The sequence below is a fragment of the Microtus oregoni genome, unplaced genomic scaffold, assembly GCF_018167655.1.
Source record: "Microtus oregoni isolate MIOR12 unplaced genomic scaffold, Mior012 000027F_ref0000203, whole genome shotgun sequence".
Classification (NCBI taxonomy): domain Eukaryota; kingdom Metazoa; phylum Chordata; class Mammalia; order Rodentia; family Cricetidae; genus Microtus; species Microtus oregoni.
In genome coordinates, this window is record NW_024543086.1 from 28,611,924 (window position 1) to 28,635,384 (window position 23,461).

The following is a 23,461-nucleotide window of genomic DNA, read 5'->3' on the forward strand; positions in this document are numbered from 1 at the left end:
TCAAATGCTCCTTGTCGGTGCCATGTGAGGTCAAGCCACTATTAAAGTGAAGGCTCTGGGGAGACAGCCAGGAGGAAGCATGCCCTTCACTCCTGCATGGCCCGCCCAGCTCCCCAGCACACTCCAGTTTTTTTTTGTTTTGTTTTGTTTTTTTTTTAGAAAAGGTCTCAGGTTGGCAAAATGGCTCAGCAGGTAAAGTCACTCCCCTCCAAACCTGATGACCTGAGTTCTGGACCACATAGTGGAAGGAGAGAACAGACTCTTTCAAGTTGTTCTCTGACCACTACACATGCACAGGCTGCATGAGTGTATTCATATACATACAAAATACATACATACATATACACCTATACACACACATATATACCTATATATACACACACATATATGTATGTATGTATGTATATAACTTTAAAAATTAAAAGTTTAAAAGGAAAGCACTAACATGACCAGGGTAAACAGTCTCAGGCTGCAGCTAAGGATGACTTCGAACCCTTGATCATACCGATTCCCCTCCTGAGTGCTGGGATTATAGGCATGCACCTCATAGCAAGCTCCCCTTGGCATATACTAGGTAACATTTGCCCAGCCTGGAGACACTCACCTGGGAGGAACGGGTGACATCTAAAGCCACGTATGCCGGATCCCTCCACCCTGAGAGCTGCCCCGGTGGAAACCTTCAGATGCAGAATGACTTTCTGGTTGACTTCTAACGTAGCCTTGATCTCCCTGTTCTTAGCCTGAACGTGTGAGAACCAGAGCTATGGAGAGAGGTCACCACCATGTCCACATGCAAAAGAAGCCACGTCAGAATCCAGAGACCAAAAGCAAGTGGCCCAGGGATTGATGTCCAAAGTGTAGTCTAGTCTCTTGCATTCATGGAAGAGAGAATGGGGCCAGGTGCGTGCTGGGCCTTCCAGCAGGGCAGCGCCAGTGCTCTTAGCTAGAGGTGGTAGGTTAAGACCCTCCCCACAAACTGGGGCTCAGTCAGTCTATCTTCTTTACTGCTAGCTTCCTAGTACTTAGATACCAGCACACAGTAGGTACTAAACAAATGCAGAATCACTGGTTCTAGCCTGAAATGTCAAGGTCGAAGCTGAACCAGAGTGGGAGAAGGACACAGAGTGGTCAGAGGAACTGCAAGACCCTCATCCTATCCCTGGAGCCTGAGGCAACATGACCTTCTGGACAAAGGTGATTCAGGGATCTCGAGATGGGGACAGGTTCCCGTCTTTATCTGAATGCGGATTTTATGAGGACAATAGGAGGGTCACAGTCAGACACGGAGAGTGTGAACTGCTCTGCTGCCCTTGGGAAAGCCACAGAGTGCAGACAACCTCGGACGGAAATGCTTCTTCCTGAGCATCTCTGCAGGGAGCTCGGTGGTGCTGGTCCTACAGTTCCACTTCCTGAGCTCAGGGACGAAAAGACGTGTTGGAAGTTGCTACATTTGGGGCAGCATGTAACCCAACAAGAGGAAGCACACAGTTATCAATTATTCACTCAGTAACCCTCAGCGGCTGCTGGAAGCCAATGATACCGTTGCTGGTTGATTTCGTGTCTTCCTGTCTGTACTGATGGAGAAATCCAACTGTCTGCCCTCAGGTCTCATCCGTGACCGTTCAGTCTATATAAGGAAACATGGTTTTTCTTGGAACCAGGATAGCAGAAAAGGAAGCAGCTGGGGAGGAAAATGTGTGTGGAAAAACCCATTTGTTCTTTTATGAATCCAGGGCTGGAACACAGCTAGGCAATCACTCTCCCGTGGAGCTGCCTCCCAGCCAAGGCACAGCTCCGAGCAGAGCAGACAGCAAAAGGACAGTAATGGAGGTCTCTCCAGCCCCTGCTGCTGGCCAGATGTTGTCAGCTGGGATTTGAGTCTAAGCAGAGCCAGACCTTATTTTTCTTTTCTTATAAACAGTAGAAATCCAGGCTTTGTCTAAAACCTCCCAATTTTTAAGGTAAGCAGGCCATAAAAACACACGTGTGCCCTTGTTTTGCTGGAGCATCACTCCACAGTCTCGGGTGAGAAACCCAGAAAAACCACTGGGAGCCACCCGTGCAGGTCTCTGGCTTGGCATTTACTATTTCCCCTCAGATGGTACTGGCCTGCATCGGAGAAATCACTGATAGCCCCCCTGACTTAGGGGAAGCAAAGCCCTGGACCCCGCTCAGTCCCCACTGCCTGCTTAGCTTCATCTTCCTTCCTAGTTCATTCTGTGTGCACACAGTAGGTGCTCAATAAATGGTTGTTGGCCATTGTGGTGACTCCCCTCTCCCCACGGGAGGGTCAGGAGGACGAGTCTAAGGCAGCCTTGTAAACATGTGGTACCTAAGTACTTAGGGGAGATTACCAATTATATCCTGACCTGTGGCCAACCATGTTCACAGCAGAATCACTTTATCATACACAGAATCTGAAAACAACTCAAATGTATCTCTTCTACACACATCATAAATGAGATAGCCACAAACACCATTAATATCTTTGAGTAACTCTGATCATACAAATTGAAAACCTGTATAACAAGAACTTTAAATCTCTGAGGAAGAAATTTAAGCCATCAGAAAATGGAAAAATCTCCTATTCTCTTGTAAAGATAGCGCCAACATAGCAAAATTGACATTACTGAAAGCAATCTACAGATTTAATGCAAATGCCCATTAAACTTATAACAAAATTCTTTAGACTTTGAAAAACCAATCCTCAACCTTATGAGAAGACAAAACTCAGGATAGCCTAAACAATCTCAAAATCAAGGAACTTCTGAATGCATTACAATCTCTGACTTTAAACTTTACTACAGAGCCACCATACTGAAATCAATCCACCTTGGATACAAATTCACTTGCCTACAAACAGCAGACTTTTGACAAAGAAGCAAAATTGTGAAATGGAAAAGAAGCATTTTTAACCTGCTTATCTCAAAGACTACCTTAACTTAAACCTGTCCTTTTTCTTTCAGTTGAAGCTGTGCTGCAGGGCAGGGGGTAGGACACAGGCTCACTTTGTTAGACTGTCTTTCTGAGCTCTGGTGGGCAGATTTTTAACTATCTTTTTTTTTATTTTAACTCATAAATCATAAAATTAAGAGAATCTCTGAATCCTCTCCTCTGTTCTGTAGACTGTGAGGTTAAATTTGCTCTCTAGACTCACTCTTGCCCCTGCTCGCCTCTTACCCACAGGTGAGTTAATCAGCTGATCACTGTGTGCACGCGGCATCTCAGTCTCACCGGTAACTTGGTGATTCTTGGGCCAAAAGTCATTTTTCCTTCACCTTTCCTACTCATTTAGCAATCAATAAAAGTTGCAAATCTGCATCTATCACACTTACAGATTCTCAATAACTCTGCCATTGTTTCTGCTCCACTCTCACTCCCTTTGGTTACAACATATTATAACCGAATACTTTTTCCTTATCCCATATCTAACTTACTTACAAATTTTTACACCCGATTTAAATTTTGTCCCACTTTTTTCTACATTTCTTTAAATTTTGATCTCTATTTCTGAGCGCTCACTACTCATGCATCCACTGATTTCTTCTCGCGGGTTCCTCACGTCTGTGCCCTCTTTCTTGCTTTTTTGGGGAGCGCTGACCAGCCTTGCGTTCTCCTCCATCCTTTGTCTGGTTTCCCTCTGGGATCCAGCGATCAGCATTCACTGTCTCTCGTGTTGTCCCTTTTCTGGGGTCATGGAGTTCGGCGGTCAGCACCACGTTCCTTTTTGTACTTCTTCCTCCGGAATTCATCTCGGGGTTTGGTGGTCAGCACCACGTTGTCTTTAATCTCGGGGTTCAGTAGTCATCCCCACATTGGGCGCCATTATGTTGGGGCCCCGTGTGGGTCCAACACAGATTCCCTAACTGGACTGGAATGGAGTCGCTTACACGGTCATCATGGAAGGGCAAGATCTCTCTGAAGATCTCTCTTAATTCTCCAAACACCTTATATATCATCACATAAATTGAGGGGGGGGGGACACATTAGGCTGTCTCCTAGGCAACCAGGTGAATGGGCTCAACTCACATCCGCATCTACCTATATGCTAGCTGTCATGTAGGCCATGAATTAGCATCTCTATAAGGCTTCCTCCAAATTACAAAGGAAAGAAGCACCAAACCTCCTAACTCTTAAGTCATCAGCTTCAGCCAACATCTCTTCTCAGGTAATCTACATTTATAACAAAAGAAACTAGGAGCGGCACGTCCTGGCTATTGTTAAACAGAGACAGCTGGTCTGCAGAGTTCGTGACCACTTCAGACCAGGCTTATGGCTCTTGTGCCATACAGAAATATGGGCCTACACTGTGCAAAAGGGATGTGCTGCTACCTCACAGGAAGGGGACCTGAGGCCCAGGGACACAAACTTGTAATGACATGCAGGCAGTGTGAGCCTTGGATGTATTGCTAAGACTTTGCAAATCGAAGACCATGGGCCGTAGCCCACTGTCCAAGCAGCCTGTTCTGTTTGTTAGATTTAAAAAGGATTTTAATTTTTATCTATTTTTAAATTTTATTTGGATACAGGGTCTTACCATACAGTCCTGGCTGGTCTGGAATTTGGCCAAGTGAGCCACCAACTCCAGAGGTCTCCCTGACTCTGCCTTCTGCTATCTGTAATTTCAATCATGTGTCTGTATTATGACTGCTGGTGCCTGTGGACCCTCAGCCATAGGGGGCCGAAGGCTGCCTCCAACTGCCTGTGCCCTGAGTTAATGGAACCTAGCTGCAGCCTCCGGCCAACCACAAACCTCTACCTCCCAACCACCCCTCCTACCCACCAGCTTCTGGAACTTCTGGGCTAAGGAAACTGAGTCCCCCTCCCCACGCTGTGGTCTGCACTAATATGCCTGGCGTCTACAAGAAATCAGTGCTCAAGGAGGCCCAAGGTCACAGGCCAAAAAGAGAGGGAAAAGGGGACCCAAGGCCTCCCCACTGCAAGGGGCACCTTCTTTGTCTGTTGGTAGGCTGCTGTGAGGCTGAGTTCCCCTCGGAGGCTCATCAAGCAGTGCAGGACCTTCCTTCCTGTCCTGACTGTTCTCCACACGTACCTCACTGGGCACAGCTGCACTCCAGGCTGACTCAAGCTCTCTCCTGCTGTGGAAGAGGCCTGGCATCAAGGTTGTCACCATGGAAACCTACAAGGAAGTCAGGTGAATGAGCAGAGTTTTTGAACCTGTTAGTTACCCTTTATTCACTTTGCTACTTGGTGAACTCCTATTCATCCTTCAAAGCCCCTCCAGCCAGGACCATCTGTGCATGGCCTCCAGTGGAGGGAGATGTGATGTGTGGGCTGGTTCTTCCTTACAGGATCCTAAAGAAAAATCCTTTCTATAACTCTGAACCAAGCAATACAACTTCCTCTCTCCTCTTTGATTTAGGGTGGGACTATTATCTCACTGGGCCACCATTTTTTTTTTATTAACTTTATTGAGCTATACATTTTTCTCTGCTCCCCTCCTTTCCCCTCCCCTCCCCTACAACCCTCTCCTATGGTCCCCATGCTCCCAATTTACTCAGGAGATCTTGTCTTTTTCTACTTCCCATGTAGATTAGATCCATGTATGTCTATGTCTCTTTTAGGATCTCATTGTTGTCTAGGAATGGGAAAAGATCTTCTCCAATCCCACATCAGACAGAGGACTGATCACCAGAATATACAAAGAACTCAAAAAATTGGTTATCAAAAAACCAAATAACACAATTAAAAAAAAATGGAGTACAAACCTAAACAGAAAACTCTCAACAGAGGAATCTAAAATGGTTAAAAGACACTTAAGGAGACGCGGCGGAGCGGCGGCGGCCAGACACCGCATACAGGAAGAGGCTTTCGGGGACCAGCGCAGCAGCAGACCCAAGCGGCAGGGACAGGCGTGCAATAAGGAGAGCAGATCGCCCTACTACAATTGAATCAAAGAGGTAGGCCTTTGGTTGGCCAAGTCACTGGCACACGGGGAGCCTGGTCATGTCCTGAAGATCTGTAGAAGAATGAAAATAGATCCATATCTATCACCATGCACAAAACTCAAGTCCAAATGGATTAAAGACCTCAATATCAGTCCGAACACACTGAACCTGATAGAAGAGAAAGTGGTAAGTACCCTACAGCACATGGGCACAGGAGACCACTTCCTACGTATAACCCCAGCAGCACAGACACTAAGGGCATCATTGAAGAAATGGGACCTCCTGAGGCTGAGAAGCTTCTGTAAAGCAAAGGACACTGTCACTAAGACAAAAAGGCAACCCACTGACTGGGAGAAGATCTTCACCAACCCCGCAACTGACAAAGGTTTGATCTCCAAAATATATAAAGAACTCAAGAAACTAGACCGCAAAAGGCTAATCAACCCAATTATAAAATGGGGCATTGAGCTGAACAGAGAATTCTCAACAGAAGAACTTCAAATGGCCAAAAGACACTTAAGGTCATGCTCAACTTCCTTAGCGATCAGGGAAATGCAAATCAAGACAACTTTAAGATACCACCTTACACCTGTCAGAATGGCTAAAATAAAAAACACCAATGATAGCCTTTGCTGGAGAGGTTGTGGAGAAAGGGGTACACTCACCCATTGCTGGTGGGAATGCAAACTTGTGCAACCACTCTGGAAAGCAGTGTTTCGGTTTCTCAGGAAATTCGGGATCAACCTACCCCTGGATCCAGCAATACCACTCTTGGGAATATACCCAAGAGAGGCCCTATCATACAACAAAAGTATATGCTCAACTATGTTCATGGCAGCATTGTTTGTAATAGCCAGAACCTGGAAACAACCTAGATGCCCTTCAACAGAAGAATGGATGAAGAAAGTATGGAATATATACATATTAGAGTATTACTCAGCAGTAAAAAACAAGGACTTCTTGAATTTTGCATACAAATGGATGGAAATAGAAAACACTATCCTGAGTGAGGTAAGCCAGACCCAAAAAGAGGAACATGGGATGTACTCACTCATATTTGGTTTCTAGCCATAAATAAAGGACATTGAGCTTATAATTCATGTTCCTAGAGAAGCTAAATAAGAAGGTGAATCCAAAGACAAACACATAGGCATCCTCATGAATATTAACCTTCATCAGGCGATGAAAGGAGACAGAGACAGAGACCCACATGGGAGCACCGGACAGAAATCTCAAGGTCCAAATCAGGATCAGAAGGAGACGGAGCACGAGCAAGGAACTCAGGACCACGAGGGGTGCACCCACACACCAAGACAATGGGGATGTTCTATTGGGAACTCACCAAGGCCAGCTGGCCTAGGTCTGAAAAAGCATGGGATAAATCCGGACTAGCTGAACATAGCGGACAATGAGGAATACTGAGAATTCAAGAACAATTGCAGTGGGTTTTTGATCCTACTGCACGTACTGGCTTTGTGGGAGCCTAGGCAGTTTGGATGCTCACCTTACGAGACCTGGATAGAGGTGGGCAGTCCTTGGGCTTCCCACAGGTCAGGGAACCCTGATTGCTCTTCGAGCAGATGAGGGAGGGGGTCTTGATCGGGGGAGGGGGAGGGAAATGGGAAGTGGTTGTGGGGACGAGGCAGAAATCCTTAATAAATAAATAAATTAAAAAAAATATCAAAAAAAAGACACTTAAGGAAATGTTCAACGTCATTAGTCATCAGAGAAATGCAAATCAACACAACTCTGAGATTCCATCTTACACCTGTCAGAATGGCCACCATTCTTAGCAGACACCATCTCCGCATCCAGGGGGCACATTCTGGGAAGTAGTTTTTGTTCCCTGGGTCACCCTGTGATCTCCAGAACCTGGAGGAGCTGGGTGTTACTCTGGCTTGTATTGGAGCTGGAGGAGGCCCATGACCATGGCCCTCCCCCAGCCCAAGCCTCAGTGTCCTCTACCCTAGAGCCATGGTTCCTGTCACACACAATCTTGAGGTCAAATTTGGTAGGGCCATGCTGACCCTCCAGCTAAATGCCAGACCCTGGGATGGGGCTTTACTAACTTCCCCATCTTGGCTTCTCCAACCAGCTGCTCAGGCGGAAACCACAGTGTCATTTATCCCCTTCCTTAAAATCCACCCACTGCAACTAGGGAGCAGCCCCAGCCTCCTGGGAAGCTGGGTTCCTCTAAGTTACCTTCCCCACCAGCTGGTGGCCCATAGGAGCCAGCTGCCACCTCCTCTTCACAGTCCTGCCCTGGCCATCCCTGACACCCAGTCACCTCCTCACAGTGCCTGAGCTCATCAGGCACTCACCACTGCTGTCTGTCTTCCCAGTGCTGCCCCAGAGGGGACTGTGCTGCCCCAGAGGGGACTTCAGTGTCCCAGAGGGGACTGTGCTGCCCCAGAGGGGACTTCAGTGTCCAAGAGGGGACTTCAGTGCCCCAGAGGGGACTGTGTTGCCCCAGAGGGGACTTCAGTGTCCCAGAGGGCACTGTGCTGCCCCAGAGGGGACTGTGCTGCCCCAGAGGGGACTGTGCTGCCCCAGAGGGGACTGTGTTGCCCACAAAGGCTGAAGTGGGCTGGACTCTCCCTGGTCCTGCATTGCTCCAGAGAGGGCTCGGAGCAGAATTGTCTGCGGCACGGCCTGAGTGGCAGCACGGTATGGGTGGAGAAAAACCCTTCACTGAAGTCACTGAGTAATGCCAGCTGTGCCCTCAAAGCTGTCACTCTGGTGGCCAATGCCCACAAGGGGCCATCTGACCACTTTATCCCCTCAGAAGCTGCTACACAGGAACTGGATTCTCTTTATTCAGATCCTCTTGGTAACAGTTCTGAGAACTCTGGCTGAATCCTGTCCCTGTGTCTGTGGGGTGACATCAGCCATAGGCCTCCAGTTTTTCCTGTGCAGAGGAGGGCAAGGGCAGGGAGCATAGCTCCCGTGTTGAGTGTCAACAGGGGCAGGCAGCAGGACACGGGGCTTGTTCAGGTTATAAGAGGCCCTTGTTCCAGGCCTGTATGTACATACTCAAACACACACGCTTATGCACACACACAAATACACAAATCTCTGTGCATGCACAGATAGACACATATGCACACATGTACACATATATACAGCATGTACACAAATATGCACAAATACTGTCCTAGGGTTTCAATTGCTGTGATAAAATGTCATGGCCCAAAACAGCTTGGGGAAGAGTTTGTTTCATCTTTTGAGTCTCTTATGGGCCACACCCCATCACTGAGGGAAGTCAGGGCAGGAACTCAAGGCATGAACCTGGAGATGGGAACTGGAGTAAGAGGCTTGGAGGGATGCTGCTTGCTGACTTGCTCCTCATGGCTTGCTCTGCTTGCTTTCTTATATCACTCAGGGCCACCTTCCCAAGGGTAGCATCACTCACAGTGGACTAGGACCTCCCCCACCAATCACTAATTACAAAAATGAATGATGGACTCGTCTCTGGCAATCTGATGGAGGCATTTTCTCAATTAAGTTTAATTTGTGTAAAGTTGACAAAAAAGAAAACCCAGCACAACAAATGTACCAAGCTGTGTGCACACATGCATATGCATGATCAAGGACATGCACACACATGCACACACATGAGATGACCTGTACTGCTTACCCAGAGATAGGTGGTGGTGGCTTCAGTGTACACCGGGATCTTGGCTTTCCTGTCATGGCTCTGGCTCATGGCTCTGGCTCATGGCTCTGGCTCCTGCAGGTCATGCTGACCACCAGATCTTTGAGGGTCCAGGCCTTGGCCAGCGTCAGCTCTGAGACAACCTGGAATGTGACCCAATGTGGCCAGTAGAGCCAATGAGCTGCAGACACTGTGAGCCATGTGCTGTCCTGCAAAGGCACAGAGAGAAGCTGGTGTGGGGGGCAAGAAGGGAGTGATTGGCAGGCACCAAGAGGCCACCCTTTCCAGTCTCATCACAGCTGTGCAGAGCTGGGGTTCCTGGGATTGGGCACCAGAATTCCTTTTACGGAGTGAAATGAATGTGAGTTTTGGCAGGACCAGTGCATGCACACCTGTCTAAACTCGCCCAGTGTCACCCTGGGCATCACTGTGTTCCTTCTAGATAATGAAGCGCAGATCACAATGCTCGGGAGAGGGAACGACATCTACTAAGCCTGTGAACCTTTTACATTGCTGTAGGACCCTGTCATCTACAGAGTTCATGTCTGAGAACTGTAACTGGGTTAACAAACAGACAAAGCGCTAAGTGTGGAGTGTTTATGAGGGTGCTATGGCCTGTCGAGGACAGACGATGACCTTGGGCTGAGAGCTGTAGTTAAGATGAGGCCATCCTGGAGGTGGCCCTTAGATCAATATGACTGGCGTACCTTTGAAAAGAAGGGACGGTGAGCCCAGAGACACACAGAGAATGACAAGTGCCAACAACAAGGAGATTGTCATCAAACAGCTGCAAACCAAGGAACAAGCATTGGTGGCCTCCTCCAGAATCCATGAAAAAGCAGGGAAGTGCTCTCAGGGTCCCAGCAGAGCAGGGATCTGATGACCCTTTGAGATGCATGACCTTCAGGTCTACAAAAGGCTTTCTGGTTTTGGTTTTGGTTTGGTTTGGTTTTTCGAGACAGGGTTTCTCTGTGGCTTTGGAGCCTGTCCTGGAACTAGCTCTGTAGATCAGGCTGGTCTCGAACTCACAGAGATCCGCCTGCCTCTGCCTCCCGAGTGCTGGGATTAAAGGTGTACACCACCATCACCCAGCTGGGCTTTCTGTTTTTTAAGCCCCCCTGTTAGTGACCATTTGCTATAGCAGCCATTGGGGACAGGTGCACCTGCCTGGAAGTTACTGGAAGGTGCGTTCCATCTGAACAAAGGAGCACATAGAAAGATTACAAAGGCACCAGACACAGGGGCCATGACCCAGACAAGTGGCAGGAGTTCCTAAGGGGACAGCAGAGGGGACCGAGGCAATGGCGCCAGGAAGACTCTTCAAGGAAACTCTCCAAGGTAACTAAAGCCCATAAGCATTCAGACATGCCTGGCCATTGGAGAGAATTCTGGTAAAGTTGCTAAAAGCCCTGGGAATAATGAGAAGGAAGAAAACAGAAAACTTATCAACCATGAAAAGAGGTGATTGTAACCATCACCTACACACCTCTGCCAGGAAGACATGTACACAGCCCCACTACATAAACACGGAGTGGTAGCAAACACAGCTCTTTCTGGAGGATGAGAAGAAGTGGATATCTGGAGAAGGGCCCTTGTGAGAATCGGATTCTCATATTCTTAGTAAGGCATCTACCAAGAATGCCTACTGAGGCATCATGGCAGTCAGGCTGTATTGTTTTTAGAGGTGTATCTAAAAAAGAGCTGCGATAATTCACACCAATTACTCTCGGGAGCAAGACTTGGGGTCGGAAGAAAGGCAGAGGGCTCCTTCTATAAGTTTACTACTGAAAACTTCACTTTGAGGGTCTGGGGATGGAGCTCAGTTGGTAGTGTGCTTGCTCATCTGCAGCCTTGTATAAAATTAAGGCATGGTTGTGTACACCTGTAATCCCAGCCCTTGGGGAGCAGAGGCAGGAGGATCAGAAGTTCAAGGTCATCCTCAGTTATATAAGAAGTTTGAGGTCAGACTGACTGGCCTATGTAAGACTTCAGCTCAAAAAGAAGGAGGATGGAGGAGGAGGAAGAAGGAGAAGAAGGAGAGGAAGAAGCAAAGAGGTCTGAGGGATTCAGAGAAATGGGGGGAGGGGATGTAGGGGAAGATGACAAGGGGACACATAAGGTAGCTTTGTGTCACAGGATGTACGAAAGGTTTGCCTTGAGTGAGGCTAGCACACAGATGAAAAGGTGTTCCAGGTAGAAGGTGCATTCTAGGAGAAACCTGGAGATCAAAATTAGAAGCCATTAGCTAAGAAGGCCCCTGAGTTGGCTCTCAGCTTCCGGTCTCGACAGGGTGGCCCTAGCTGTGTCCTTCCAGTGCAAGCCTACCAGGAAGGGCAGCTGCCCATTGAATAGCTTCACTTTGAGGGTATGTGCTGCTTTTGACATAGGGCTGCTGGAGGCTCAAGTGATGCATCTGTGAGAGGCAGCCCACCCACCTCTCTGGGGCCTGCAGTACAAGCTGGAGAAAGCACCCACAGCACCCCATCAGTTCCCACTCCAAGTCCAGAGCACTCCCCACTCTCCCCTCCAGCTGGGGCTCACAGGTTAGACCTGTCCTGTGACCCCCCCCCCCCCCCCCCGGCGCTTTACCTCTAAGTAGGCGCTGAGGAAGTTTAAAGCAAGTCTCGGCTAAGCAGTGTGGTGGTGGCACATGCTATCTATCCCTGGCAAAGGCCCACATGGAGGACATGGGTAAGGTGCGTCTCCAAGCCTGATGTCTGCAAACATCTCTGCAGCTAGAGCCCAGAAGGGCATATCTTGCACCCCCCCCCCCACACACACACACACACTTCCTAGGCTGGCTCTGCTCTGGTGGCAGCTCACCTCCAGGAAGTAATTGCGAAGTGCTAGTCCTGAGTCATTCTTGAAGGTCAGGCTGATGTGCAGGAATCCCCTGTTGCCTCTCAGCTCCCCGTAGCTGGCCTCCAACTGCCAGCATAGGCGCCCCAGGCCCTGTTTGTGCTGCAGCTGGACCTGGGGACACATGAATAGTGAGGTCCCTGAGAAGGCTTACCCCACAGCCCAGAGCCCTCTGCCCCTCCCCAAGATGTTAGATGGCCTTTCAGCAAAGGGTGCTGGGAACCATACCAGTGTCGTCTTCAAGAATGGTGAGTTGTTGGGTGCACACACCTTTAATACCAGCATTCTGGAGGTAGTGGCAGGAGGATCTCTGTGAGTTTGAGGCCAGCCTGGTCTACATAGGGAGTTCTAGAACAGCCAGGACTACATAGAGAGACCATGTCTTGAAAGGAAGGAAGGAAGGGAGGAAGGGAGGAAGGAAGGAAGGAAGGAAGGGAAGAAAGGAGGGGATAAAGGAGAGCGGAAGGAAGGAGGGAGGAAAGGCAGGGAGAGGAAGGGAAGGAAGGAAGAAGGAAAGGAAAGGAAAGCGCAGCAGTGAGCAATCTCAGGTGCTGAGCCATGTGAATTTTCAGGATCAAAGTCAGGTTCTTATACTTCTATGATGAGCGCTTTACTGACCCAGCCATCTCCCCAGTCTACATTTGCCTCTCCACACCGTGCAGTGTCCTGAGGGACAGGAGCGGCTGGGTGTACAGCTACACACCAGGTACCTAGGAATAAACAAGCCTAAAGTCATGAGTCCCACACTCTCATCAGAACCATGAGACAACAATCAATGGGAGAAGGCAGCTTTAAGAAGGGAAGGCAGGGGCTGGAGAGATGGCTTGGTGGTTAAGAGAGCCAGCTGCTCAACTCTAAGGACCAGAATCCTAGCAGCCTCATCAGGTAGCTCACCGAAACCTGTAACTCCAGCTCCGAGGGACCTGATGCCCTCTTCTGGGGTTCTTGAGTATCTGTACATACATACGTACATACACTCACACATGTGTGAACACGTGTATGCGCACACACACATAACAAAATAGAAAACAACAGGCTAGGGGACAGGCTCAGCAGTTACGAGCAAGTGCTTACTGACCTGAGTTCAGTTCTCAGCACCCAAGTCTGGTGGCTCACAGCCAACTGCAGCTCCAGGGGATCTGACCCCCCTTCTGGCCTGTGCAGGTACTGCACTCGCATGCACCAACCCACACACAGGCACATGTAATTAAAAATAAGGGCTGGAGAGATGGCTCAGAGGTTAAGAACACTAGCTTCCCTTCCATAGGACCCAGGTTTGATTCCCAGGGGATCCAATGTCCTCTTCTGGCTTCCTTGGGCACTGCATGCAATGGTACACAGACATACATGAAGGCAAAACACCCATACACATAAATATCAAGTTGTTGGTGGTGGTGCGCACATTTTAATCCCAGCACTCCGGAGGCAGAGGCAGGTGTATCTCTGTGAATTCAAGGCCAACCTGGTCTACAGAATGAGTTCCATGTCAGTCAGGACTATTACTCAGAAAAACCCTGTCTGGAAAAAATAAATCTCTCTTAAAGGAGGAGGAGGAGAAAGGGGAAGAGGAGGAGGAGGAAGGGGAAGAGGAAGAGGAGGAAGGGGAAGAGGAGGAGGAAGAGGAGGAGGAGGAAGGGAAGAGGAGGAGGAAGAGGAAGAAGGGAAGAGGAGGAGGAAGAGGAGGAAGGGGAAGAGGAGGAAGGGGAAGAGGAGGAGGAAGAGGAGGAAGGGGAAGAGGAGGAGGAAGAAGAGGAAGAGGAGGAGGCGGAGGAGGAGGAGGAGGAGGAGGAAGAAGAAGAAGAAGAAGAAGAAGAAGAAGAAGAAGAAGAAGAAGAAGGTGGTGAAGGTAAATTAATATAGATGATCTGGCAATGTGGTTCAGTGGAAAAGCATTTACCCAACATGTAAGAGGCCCTGACTTCACACAATCCCAAGACTTCACACAAACAAATAACAGTCCCCCCAAGACAGATGCACCATCCCTGTCCCCCTTTCGTTTGCCCTTCCAGCTGCTCTGCTAACCTTCCGTCACCGTCACCCTCTCCCCGTCTTCTGCCTAGGACCTTGGTACTTAACACCCCCTTTGCCCAGAACACACTTCTCTGGGGATAAAGTCACCTTACATTTTAATTTTCAGTGGAAACATTCCTTGACCAGAGACATCTTCCCGCCAGCGCTACCCAAACAAGCTTGCCTGTGTTCAGCTCTCCCACCTCACTCAGGCAAGTATATTTTCCATGATTTCAGTTTTCTGTTGTATGTTACCTATGTCAATCAGCAAGGTGGCAAGCACTGAGGCTGTTTCCCTATGGCTCTCTGCTCCAGGCTGGGTACACATAGGGATTTCATAAAGGCAACCCAGCAAAGAGTCTAGAACTCTGTGACCGTGTGCTGACCCACCCTTCCAAAGATGAAGGTAAGCTTTGAAATCCTCAGTTCTCTGCCTAGGCATAAACTTTATGACTGATGGTCAGGAGCTGTGTGCAGTGGAATTCTTGGACCAGCTTCAACTCATGGGTGTCCTTGGGGCCATTCTCCATCCTCAGCCTCTGGTGGGGACTGCACTCATGGGCAACATGCCTCGTCTGACCTGTTTGGATCAGCCCAGAGCCCTGCCTCCTTCTGCCTGGCATTTCTGCCATTCTCCGAGGAGAGGTGAATTCCAGCCTGATTCAGGGCTTCAGGCACCCTAAGCAAGCATGTCATCAGGCCACCGCTGCCCCCATTTTGCTTTTGGAGACAGGGTCTCATGCCGTAAGTTGACCACTGACTGGTTATATGGTCAAGGATGATCCTGTACTCCTGATTCTCCTGTCTTTATCTCCTAAGTTCCAGGCTTACAGGCATGTGGCACCATGGTTTATTAAACGCTAGGGATGGAACCTAGTCCACGCAGCTGGGCAAGCACGCTACCAACTGAGTTAAATCCTTAGCCCCTTAATGCAGCTTTCAAAATGACAGGTGAGCAACCCTCCAATGCACTGTGAGCAACCCTCCAATGTACTGTGTTGTTTCTAATTAACAGCTGTGTCCGATCCACGGCAGGGCCAACAGAATGGCAGCCGGATGGCAGAGGCGGCATCTTAGCCCCCCAGGTCACAGTGCAGAATACATTCCTCCCCCATCCGAGTACTGTACCCAGGAGGCCGTACTTGATCCTCAGGGTGTCGCTTCCCACAGAGCCATGCTGCTCCAGCAGGCCCTATATGTGGAGCTCTGTCACACTGGGAACCTGCAGCTGGACACCCAGGATGGCTGACTGCAGCCCAGCCTCTTCCTTCTTCTCCAGCAACACTGTGGGGCAGTTGGTAACAGGCATGGGTGGTTGTCCCCTAGCACACTCCCCACCTTGGGGGCTCAGAGACCCCACCCCTGCTTCTCCTGTGCCTCGGGGGCATTGACACAGACTGTAATCTCCACCATCTGGGGCAACTGTGTCACCTTGGCAGGTCTGCTAAGTGGAATGAAACAATACCGAGTGGGAAAGGAGAAGAGAGAGTGACATCTCAGGCGACTGGGCATGTCTAGAAAGTAAGCTTTCTAGAACTTTCAGCCCTGCAAGTCTATCACACAGACAAAGTACACAGAGCTAAGCCATACTACAGGACCCCAACATGCCTATGCTAGGCAATTCACAGTCACCGCTCCAAGTTCCTCCAGCCCAGGCCCCAGGAATGTTCCAGAACACTACAAGGAGCATAGTCAAGGGCTAAGCTGCCTCTAGCACCAGGGCCAGCACCTCTCTCATCCATCCTATGTTCAGACAGCATCCTGGAGCTGGGGATTTAGCTCAGTTGGTTGGGTGCCTGCCTAGCTTTCAGCTAGATGTGATGCTCCACACTGAAACCTGGGTGCAGTGGTGCACATCTATAATCAGAGGTAGAGACAGGAGGTTCAGAAGTTCCAGGTCATCCTCAGCTTCCCAATGAATCTGCAGTCAACCTGGGGATGATAGACTATCACAAAATGAACCTACATCTAAATGTACTTCTCACCGTGGGTTAGAGTCAAAATAGTACCAAAGCTATTGTCTTAGAAAGCTGCCATTTTAAGGTACCTAGGGTGGGTTTAAGGGGAAGGAGGTCAGTGGGCAAGTGGGTGGGAGCACACAGGAGCCATTACCCCTTAGTGCGAAGGAGGCTGAGCTGGTGGGGGTCACACAGGGATACTGGGCCGTCCATCCCCAAGCTGACCACAGAACAGGGTTACGTGAGCTCATCATTTAGCATGCGCCTCAGAGATGCAGAGATGGACAGCCTGCTGCCCAACTGCCGCCGGATGTTCCCATCAGGGACTATAGGTCTGCCTGCTGTCTCCAGCTTTGCCTCCACCTGGGCCTCAAACTGCTGAATCTTCTTGTCTGTCTCTGTCACTCTAGACCTGAAAAAGTCCCAGCATCACCTGAAGGGCAAGCACGACCAGCAGGCCTGGTTCTGACCCTGTGATCTTGGACCAGATGGGGGTAGGGGCAGAGCTTAACTGATGACCTTCTACTTTGACCTTGACCTCATTTTTTAAGATAGGGTCTTGGGTAGCCCAGGCTGGCCTCAAACTCCCCACATAGCTGAGGATGACCTTGAACCTCTGAGTGCTGGGATTACCATGCCAGTGTGTGTGGTATGGGGATCAAGTTCATATCAGGCAAGCACTCTACATCTGAGCCTCATCCCCACACCTTGGCCTGGGTTTTAAAACCCTGGATTGTTTGAAGTAGTCAGGGGGAAGCAGGAGGGACCCCTCTGTCCTTCCCTCACCTCACCTTGTTACAGGACAGACAGCTGCCCAGGCAGTGCCTAGAATCGAGCACCTCTGCGACCTCTGGCCGCCCTGTCCTCCATCCCAGTCTTGAAGCCTGGGTCACTATAGTATCCTCCTCCTACCCCACTGGCCTCTTTAAGATGTCAAGGTCAGGGTACAGCCAGGAGCCAGGACTCTGCAGCGAGGGCTGTGGCCGGAGCGCAAAGGCCACCCTTGAAGCTTGCTGGGGAACTACAGACAATTGGGACCATTGCCTTCAGTGGCAGGTGCGAAGCTGAAGGATGGCCCTGCAGACAGTGCCTGCAGGAGCTGCAACAGAGACAGGTGTGGCGGTCCACACTGCAGTCCCAGAGGATTGCAAATTCGATAATATCCTGGGCTACAGAGCGAGGCCGAGAAGAGATTGCTCGGTGGTTAGAGAACTTGCTGCCCTTTCAAACGACCTGGGTTTGGCTCCAGCATCCACACGAGTGGCTAACAACTGCCTGTCACCCCAGTTTTAGGGGATCTGATATCTTCTTCTAGTCACCAAGGGGACCAGCCATGAACATTGTACATATACATACAATACACTCAGGCCTACACACATACACATAAATAATAAACCATTTTTTTAAAAAGAAGAGTAGAAGGGAAAAATGATAGAGAGGGGAAAGGAAAGGGAGGATGGAGAGGAGAAGAAGAGGAGGAGGAAGGAGAGGAGAAAGATGAAGGAGAGGAGGATGAAGGAGAGGAGGAGGAGGATGGAGAGGAGGAGGATGAAGGAGAGGAGGAGGAAGATGAAGGAGAGGAGGATGAAGGAGAGGAGAAGGATGAAGGAGAGGAGGATGAAGGAGAGGAGGAGGAGGAGGATGGAGAGGAGGAGGATGAAGGAGAGGAGGAGGAAGATGAAGGAGAGGATGAAGGAGAGGAGAAGGATGAAGGAGAGGAGGATGAAGGAGAGGGAGGAGGAGGATGGAGAGGAGGAGGATGAAGGAGAGGATGAAGAAGATGGAGGTGAGGAGGAAGATGAAGTAGTGCAGACATAATAATACAGGCCTGTAGTCCTAGTGCTAAAGAAGGGGGGACAGGAGGATCACAAGTTCTAGGTTAGCCTGCCCTACACAATAAGACCTGTTTCAAAAGGCAAACAGGTTAGAAACAACATGGCCTATGTGAGTATGTGTGCATGCATGTGAATACATGTGTGTGTTTACACAAGCATACACACACTCCCTTTTTACAATAATGCATGCAGTCCATGCACTGTGTCCCAATGATGGCTTCTTTAGCTCTTCATTGGGGCTGTGGGTGGCAGCATATCCCAGACCTGGCACCCACATTAGGGGACAGACAGCTGGGCTTCTCCAGGCCAGTCACTATGTATGATCCCCAGTGTGTCACACCTGCCTGAATTCAGGAGCTCACCCGCCTGTTTCCTCACCTGCTCTGGGAAGCGGGGACCTGGGAGCTATGAGAACAGGCTGCAATGAGTTCTGCAGCTCCAGATGCTGGCGTTACTGCAATGCATCAGAGGTGTGAGCGTTGCACAAGGCACTCTGGGAGCCCACGGGGCTTTTCCACGCTGGCACCGAGGACTCAGGGCTCCAGGACTGAGAATGAGGAGTCTTAGCCTGAATGCCTGGGGTTGGAGGAAGACGAACTTCCTGGGCACTCAAGAGGTAAAGGCGGGTGGTGGAAAGAGTGCGGGTCAGAGGTAGTGGAGGGGGTGAGGTCAGAGGTAGTGGAGGGGTGAGGTCAAAGGTAGTGGAGGGGGTGAGGTCAGAGGTAGTGGAGGGGGTGAGGTTGGAGGTAGAGGAGGGGGTGAGGTCGGAGGTAGAGGAGGGGGTGAGGTCGGAGGTAGTGGAGGGGGTGAGGTCAGAGGTGAGAGGCACCTCATCTGGAAAAATGGTGTCTTTGTGTCTGGCATTAAAAGAGGTTTGTCTGAATTCAATATGACAGGTGTCCCCTAAAAAAATGAGGCAATTTGAAATGACCTGCAGAGGGATGACAATCTGACCAAAATGGAAAGAAGCCATCTCTGGGCTGAGGAATTCTGCAGGTAGCACCGGACAGCTCTGGGAACACAGGCTCCTCACAGCCCCTCTCTGCACTCCCTATTAGCTCTCGGAGCTAATGGCGGATACACTGTGTTAGGGCATCCAGTTCTGAGAACTTCAGTGGGATATCAGGAAACCCGGGAGCAGTCTGCATAACTTGTTTTAATACTTTTCTCTGCTGTAAACTTTTATTAAAGAGATTTATTATCTGATAATTTATTTATTATCTGTGCATGTATCTACTGTGTGTATGTGCACAGGCATGCAGGTTCCCACAGACGCCCAAAGGGGGTGTGAGGTCCCCTGAAACTGGAATTGCATGCAGTTGTGAGTCACTGGATGTGGGTGCTGGTCCTCTGCAAGAGCGGAAGGCAATCTGAATTGTTGAACTATCCCAACCCCAAACTTTCTATTATTGATTCCACACATTTGTTTACATCAGTGCTGGCGTGGGGCGGGGGAAGGAGAGGGGCTTTGTTGGACCAGGACACTGACTGGGTCAAGGAGACCTGGGGTGGGAGTAGGGCAGATGAGTGCACCTCGATGTCACCTGGGGACCAGGCCAAGGTCAGAGGTGGGCCTTCTGGTCCATTTTCTATCCCCTGAGCCATCAAATGGACCGGCTCTTGCTCTGGAACCCAGGAACAAATGTGTGACAGACACACTACCCACATCACAGCTGCAGAGGAGTCAGGTGGCGAGGGAGGGTGTTGTCCTCACCATCCAGGTGAATTTTCTTTTGGGGGTGCCCAGCTTGAGCCAGCACTTCCTTTGGGGCACACTCTTGCTGACATTCACCCCAACGTCCCTGGCCACTTCTGACTGGGGTGTACCCATGAAGATGTGGGCGGTGGCTTCTTCGGGGAGCCAGCTGTCCTTCTGAAAGCACAATGGGGTTCCTGAGAAGAGAAGACCACCGCTCCCCTTCTGAAATAGGGCTGCCTATCCAGGCTTTGAACAGCAGCACAGGACTGGCAGATTTTCAGGACAGTCTGGCACAGGACTTTTGATTTTCCCTCATAGTTGGGGTGCAAGGCTTTGCTGCATGCTAGGCAAATGCTCTCCCACTGAGCTACACTCAAGCTTCTCTGGTCTTGATTGACAGGAGAAATGGCCAGAGTGGGGCTTCTGCAGTACACAGCTCCAGCATCCTGTCAATGCTGTCTCAGCCCAGACTAGCCCTGTGCAGGTCCCTCCCCTTTCTCACTCTGCTATGCACAGTGGACATCTGCAACCCCAGGACACAGCCCTATGCTCTGGAGTCAAAACAATACTGTCTTTTGCTTACTGCTACCAACCCTCTTACAGATTCTGAGGTTGGTGAAGCCAGCTTCAGCCTCTATCTTTCCTAACTTTTCACTTCTCCTGGCCCGAGGGCCTTTGTTTAACAGATTCCTTTACCCCGAGCCTCCATATATAAAACTTGGAGAAAAGCAGCTTTGAACTCAAGCTGCTTCTAGAACCCAGAGCCAGGCTGGGGTGTGGCTCAGTGGGACACTGCAGGCTTTGCACACACACACACACACACACACAAGGCCCCAACTCCTCCCTCTATATTGCAAAAGCGTCAAAAAAATACCACATCCTGGTTCACTCATTCGGCACTTCTTGTGAGGCTAGCCTGAAGCTTGGGGAGCCCTAGGTATGCAAAGCTCCTGACCCTGGGGGCTGACACCCCAGAGTCAAGGGCATACAATAACCACACACAGAGCCAGGTAAGAGAGCAGCCAGAAATCTTTGTCTTGTGGGTACACGAGTGGCCCTCGAAGAGACATGTGTTTTATGTCGGGTGGAAAGGCACAGGCTACCTGTGATGGCCTGTTAAGATGCCTGAGAAATTACAGACTAAGAGGTTAGCTGGCACTGGAAGAAAGAGTGTCTCGGGCACAGGAGAGAGCCAGTGCAAAGGTCTGGGCACAGGAATGCACTTGACACATTGAGTCAGAGTTGATCACGGCACTAGGCAGAGTCAGCATGTGCAGAGATCCTGCGGCAGAAGGGAGCCAGCTCGAAGCCTTAGAGTCGAAACCTGTGTCTCTGTGGCCAAGTCCTCGGTCCTGATGTGCAGCAGGTACAGCTGAAGTCCCGTTTCCTACTTCTGCAGAATCAGTCCCCAAGCACAGGTGCCGAGAGCAGGAAGGGCTGACCAGGCCTTGGCCAGGTCACGTTAGTACACAGCTGCCGACCCAAGGCTCGGGATCGGCGAAGACCTGAGTGACAGCTCCGGTTAGCAGACGGCTCGGGCTGTTGGCCCAGCCACCCATGTTACATTTCCTTCTGAGAACCAGCGCTGTACAGACATTAACCCTGAGAGACAGGACTGCATAGGCCAGGGCTCCTCAGACTCAGCAAGCTGTTGACATGGGCCCAGTAATCTTTTGAGAGTATCATATAGATTATACAATATTCTATAGCATTCCTGGCCTTTATCAATTGGATGCCAGGAACTACCATAAATGCCAGTTATAGCAGCTTTACTAATCATTGCCTTAAGGCAATCCCCTAAATTCAGGGGTGGTGCAGAAGGCAAAAACAACCGCACTGAGAACTGGTGCAGACTCTCTCTCTCTCTCTCTCTCTCTCTCTCTCTCTCTCTCTCTCTCTCTCTGTGTGTGTGTGTGTGTGTGTGTGTCTGTGTGTCTGTGTGTATGAACATGTGTGTAAAGGTACCCAAAGAGTCCAGAAGAGGGTGTCTGATCCCCTGGAGGTGGAATTACAGGCAGTTGTGCATTTCCCACTGTGGATGCTGGGACCCAAACTCGAATTCTCTGCAAAAGCAGCCAGTGCTTAACCCCAGAACCAGATCTCCAGCTCCAGGGTGATTCTTTTTGTTTTGTGTGAAACAGGGTCTCACTCTGTAGCCCCGGCTGTCCTGGAACTCACTCTGTAGAGCAGGCTGCCCTCAAACTCACAGAGATCCGCCTGCCCCTGCCTCCTGAGTGCTGGGATTAAAGGTGTGTGCCACCACATCCATGCCCTGGACCACTTTTTTCTTATAAAATTATTTTTATTTTGAGCTACATAAACATCTTTCTCTGGAATGTACCAAAGTGACTTGCTTATGGTTTGGGATAAACATAATTAACAAAATGATTTCATTTCTATTGTACAGAGCTGTGATGTAAAATGATTTAAAGGCTGTATTGTTTTAGAAAGCGGGTAATTCGACAGTAATATATTGAAGCAACTCTCCTGCTAAAGCCTCCATGACAAAGCAACATGTTCTGGTTGGGATGCCGAGTTCTGGAGGATGCCTAGCTTCTACCACACACAGTCACCGGGATTTGCTCAGTCTTTTCCAGTTCTACCCTGAATGACTTGGCAGAGAAAGATTCTTACATCTTCTGATAAAATGATTTGACACAATATGTGTCGATTTCTGAATGAAAGACATAATTTTGATCAATGTGAGTGCCAGCTCCCTTCATGGCTTGATGAGGTTCCTTGGCAAAGACATCTAGGATGCTCGGCATACGTCACGATGGCTGTAAGTCACTTCAAATGTCACCTTCCGTTCCAGACCCAGAACCCCTTCACGCTCACTGAGTCGGCATAATTGTGAAACACTCTGCAAAGATGGCCATAGCGTCTGGCCCAGGCTTGCATTAATAAATGCACATCATCCCCCTCCCTTTCCCCAGCCTCATGCGAGGCCCTGGAAACCACATCAGTTGAATCTTGATTCCCACTCCGATCCTCACAACGGTCACCCTGGGCAAGAGAAAGCAATGCGAGCTGTGTCTGAGGCAGTGTCTTTGGCCAGTCTCCTATCAGATCTTCTCTGTAGACTCTTAATCTCTCTGGTCTCTGTGGTTTTTTTTTTTTTCAGTAATCTTCATTGTTTTTATTTTTGGTTTTTTTTGTTTTGTCATTTATTTATTTATTTATTTATTTATTTAAGATTTCTGCCTCCTCCCTGCCACGGCCTCCCATTTCCCTCTCCCTCCCCCGATCAAGTCCCCCTCCCTCATCAGCTCGAAGAGCAATCAGGGTTCCCTGCTTAATGGGAGTCTTCACCTGTTCCAAGTCCCTTCACAGCCCACAGGATCTTTGTGTCAAACTGAGCTGAAGTTTGAGCACCCTGAGAAACTCTTTCTCCAGGCAACCTGTGAGGCCTCCCTCTGAGCTTCCTCCCGTATGTTTGCAGAGGTGTGCTGTCTTGACCTGCCTTGCTGAACTTTGATTCTCGGTGAGAAGGCAAGTGATGGCTACTCCATCTACATCTTTCACTGTTAAAGATT

The 23,461-nt window shown here is 49.6% G+C and overlaps 1 protein-coding gene across 1 annotated transcript in view; it reads right to left on the reverse strand.

Moving 5' to 3' along the window:
* The window catches only part of LOC121464013, an 89,766-nt gene that overhangs the window by 40,138 nt on the left and 26,167 nt on the right, over positions 1–23,461 (reverse strand). Inside the window, 18 exon segments of the mRNA XM_041676605.1 lie at positions 635–680; positions 683–740; positions 4,951–5,025; positions 5,027–5,140; positions 8,410–8,561; positions 9,644–9,773; positions 11,719–11,782; positions 11,852–11,928; positions 11,930–12,022; positions 12,388–12,537; positions 15,557–15,717; positions 16,546–16,568; positions 16,633–16,803; positions 18,682–19,060; positions 19,941–19,970; positions 19,973–20,099; positions 21,250–21,335; positions 21,338–21,430. Of these exon segments, the coding sequence (XP_041532539.1) occupies positions 635–680; positions 683–740; positions 4,951–5,025; positions 5,027–5,140; positions 8,410–8,561; positions 9,644–9,773; positions 11,719–11,782; positions 11,852–11,928; positions 11,930–12,022; positions 12,388–12,537; positions 15,557–15,717; positions 16,546–16,568; positions 16,633–16,803; positions 18,682–19,060; positions 19,941–19,970; positions 19,973–20,099; positions 21,250–21,335; positions 21,338–21,430 (2,029 nt within the window).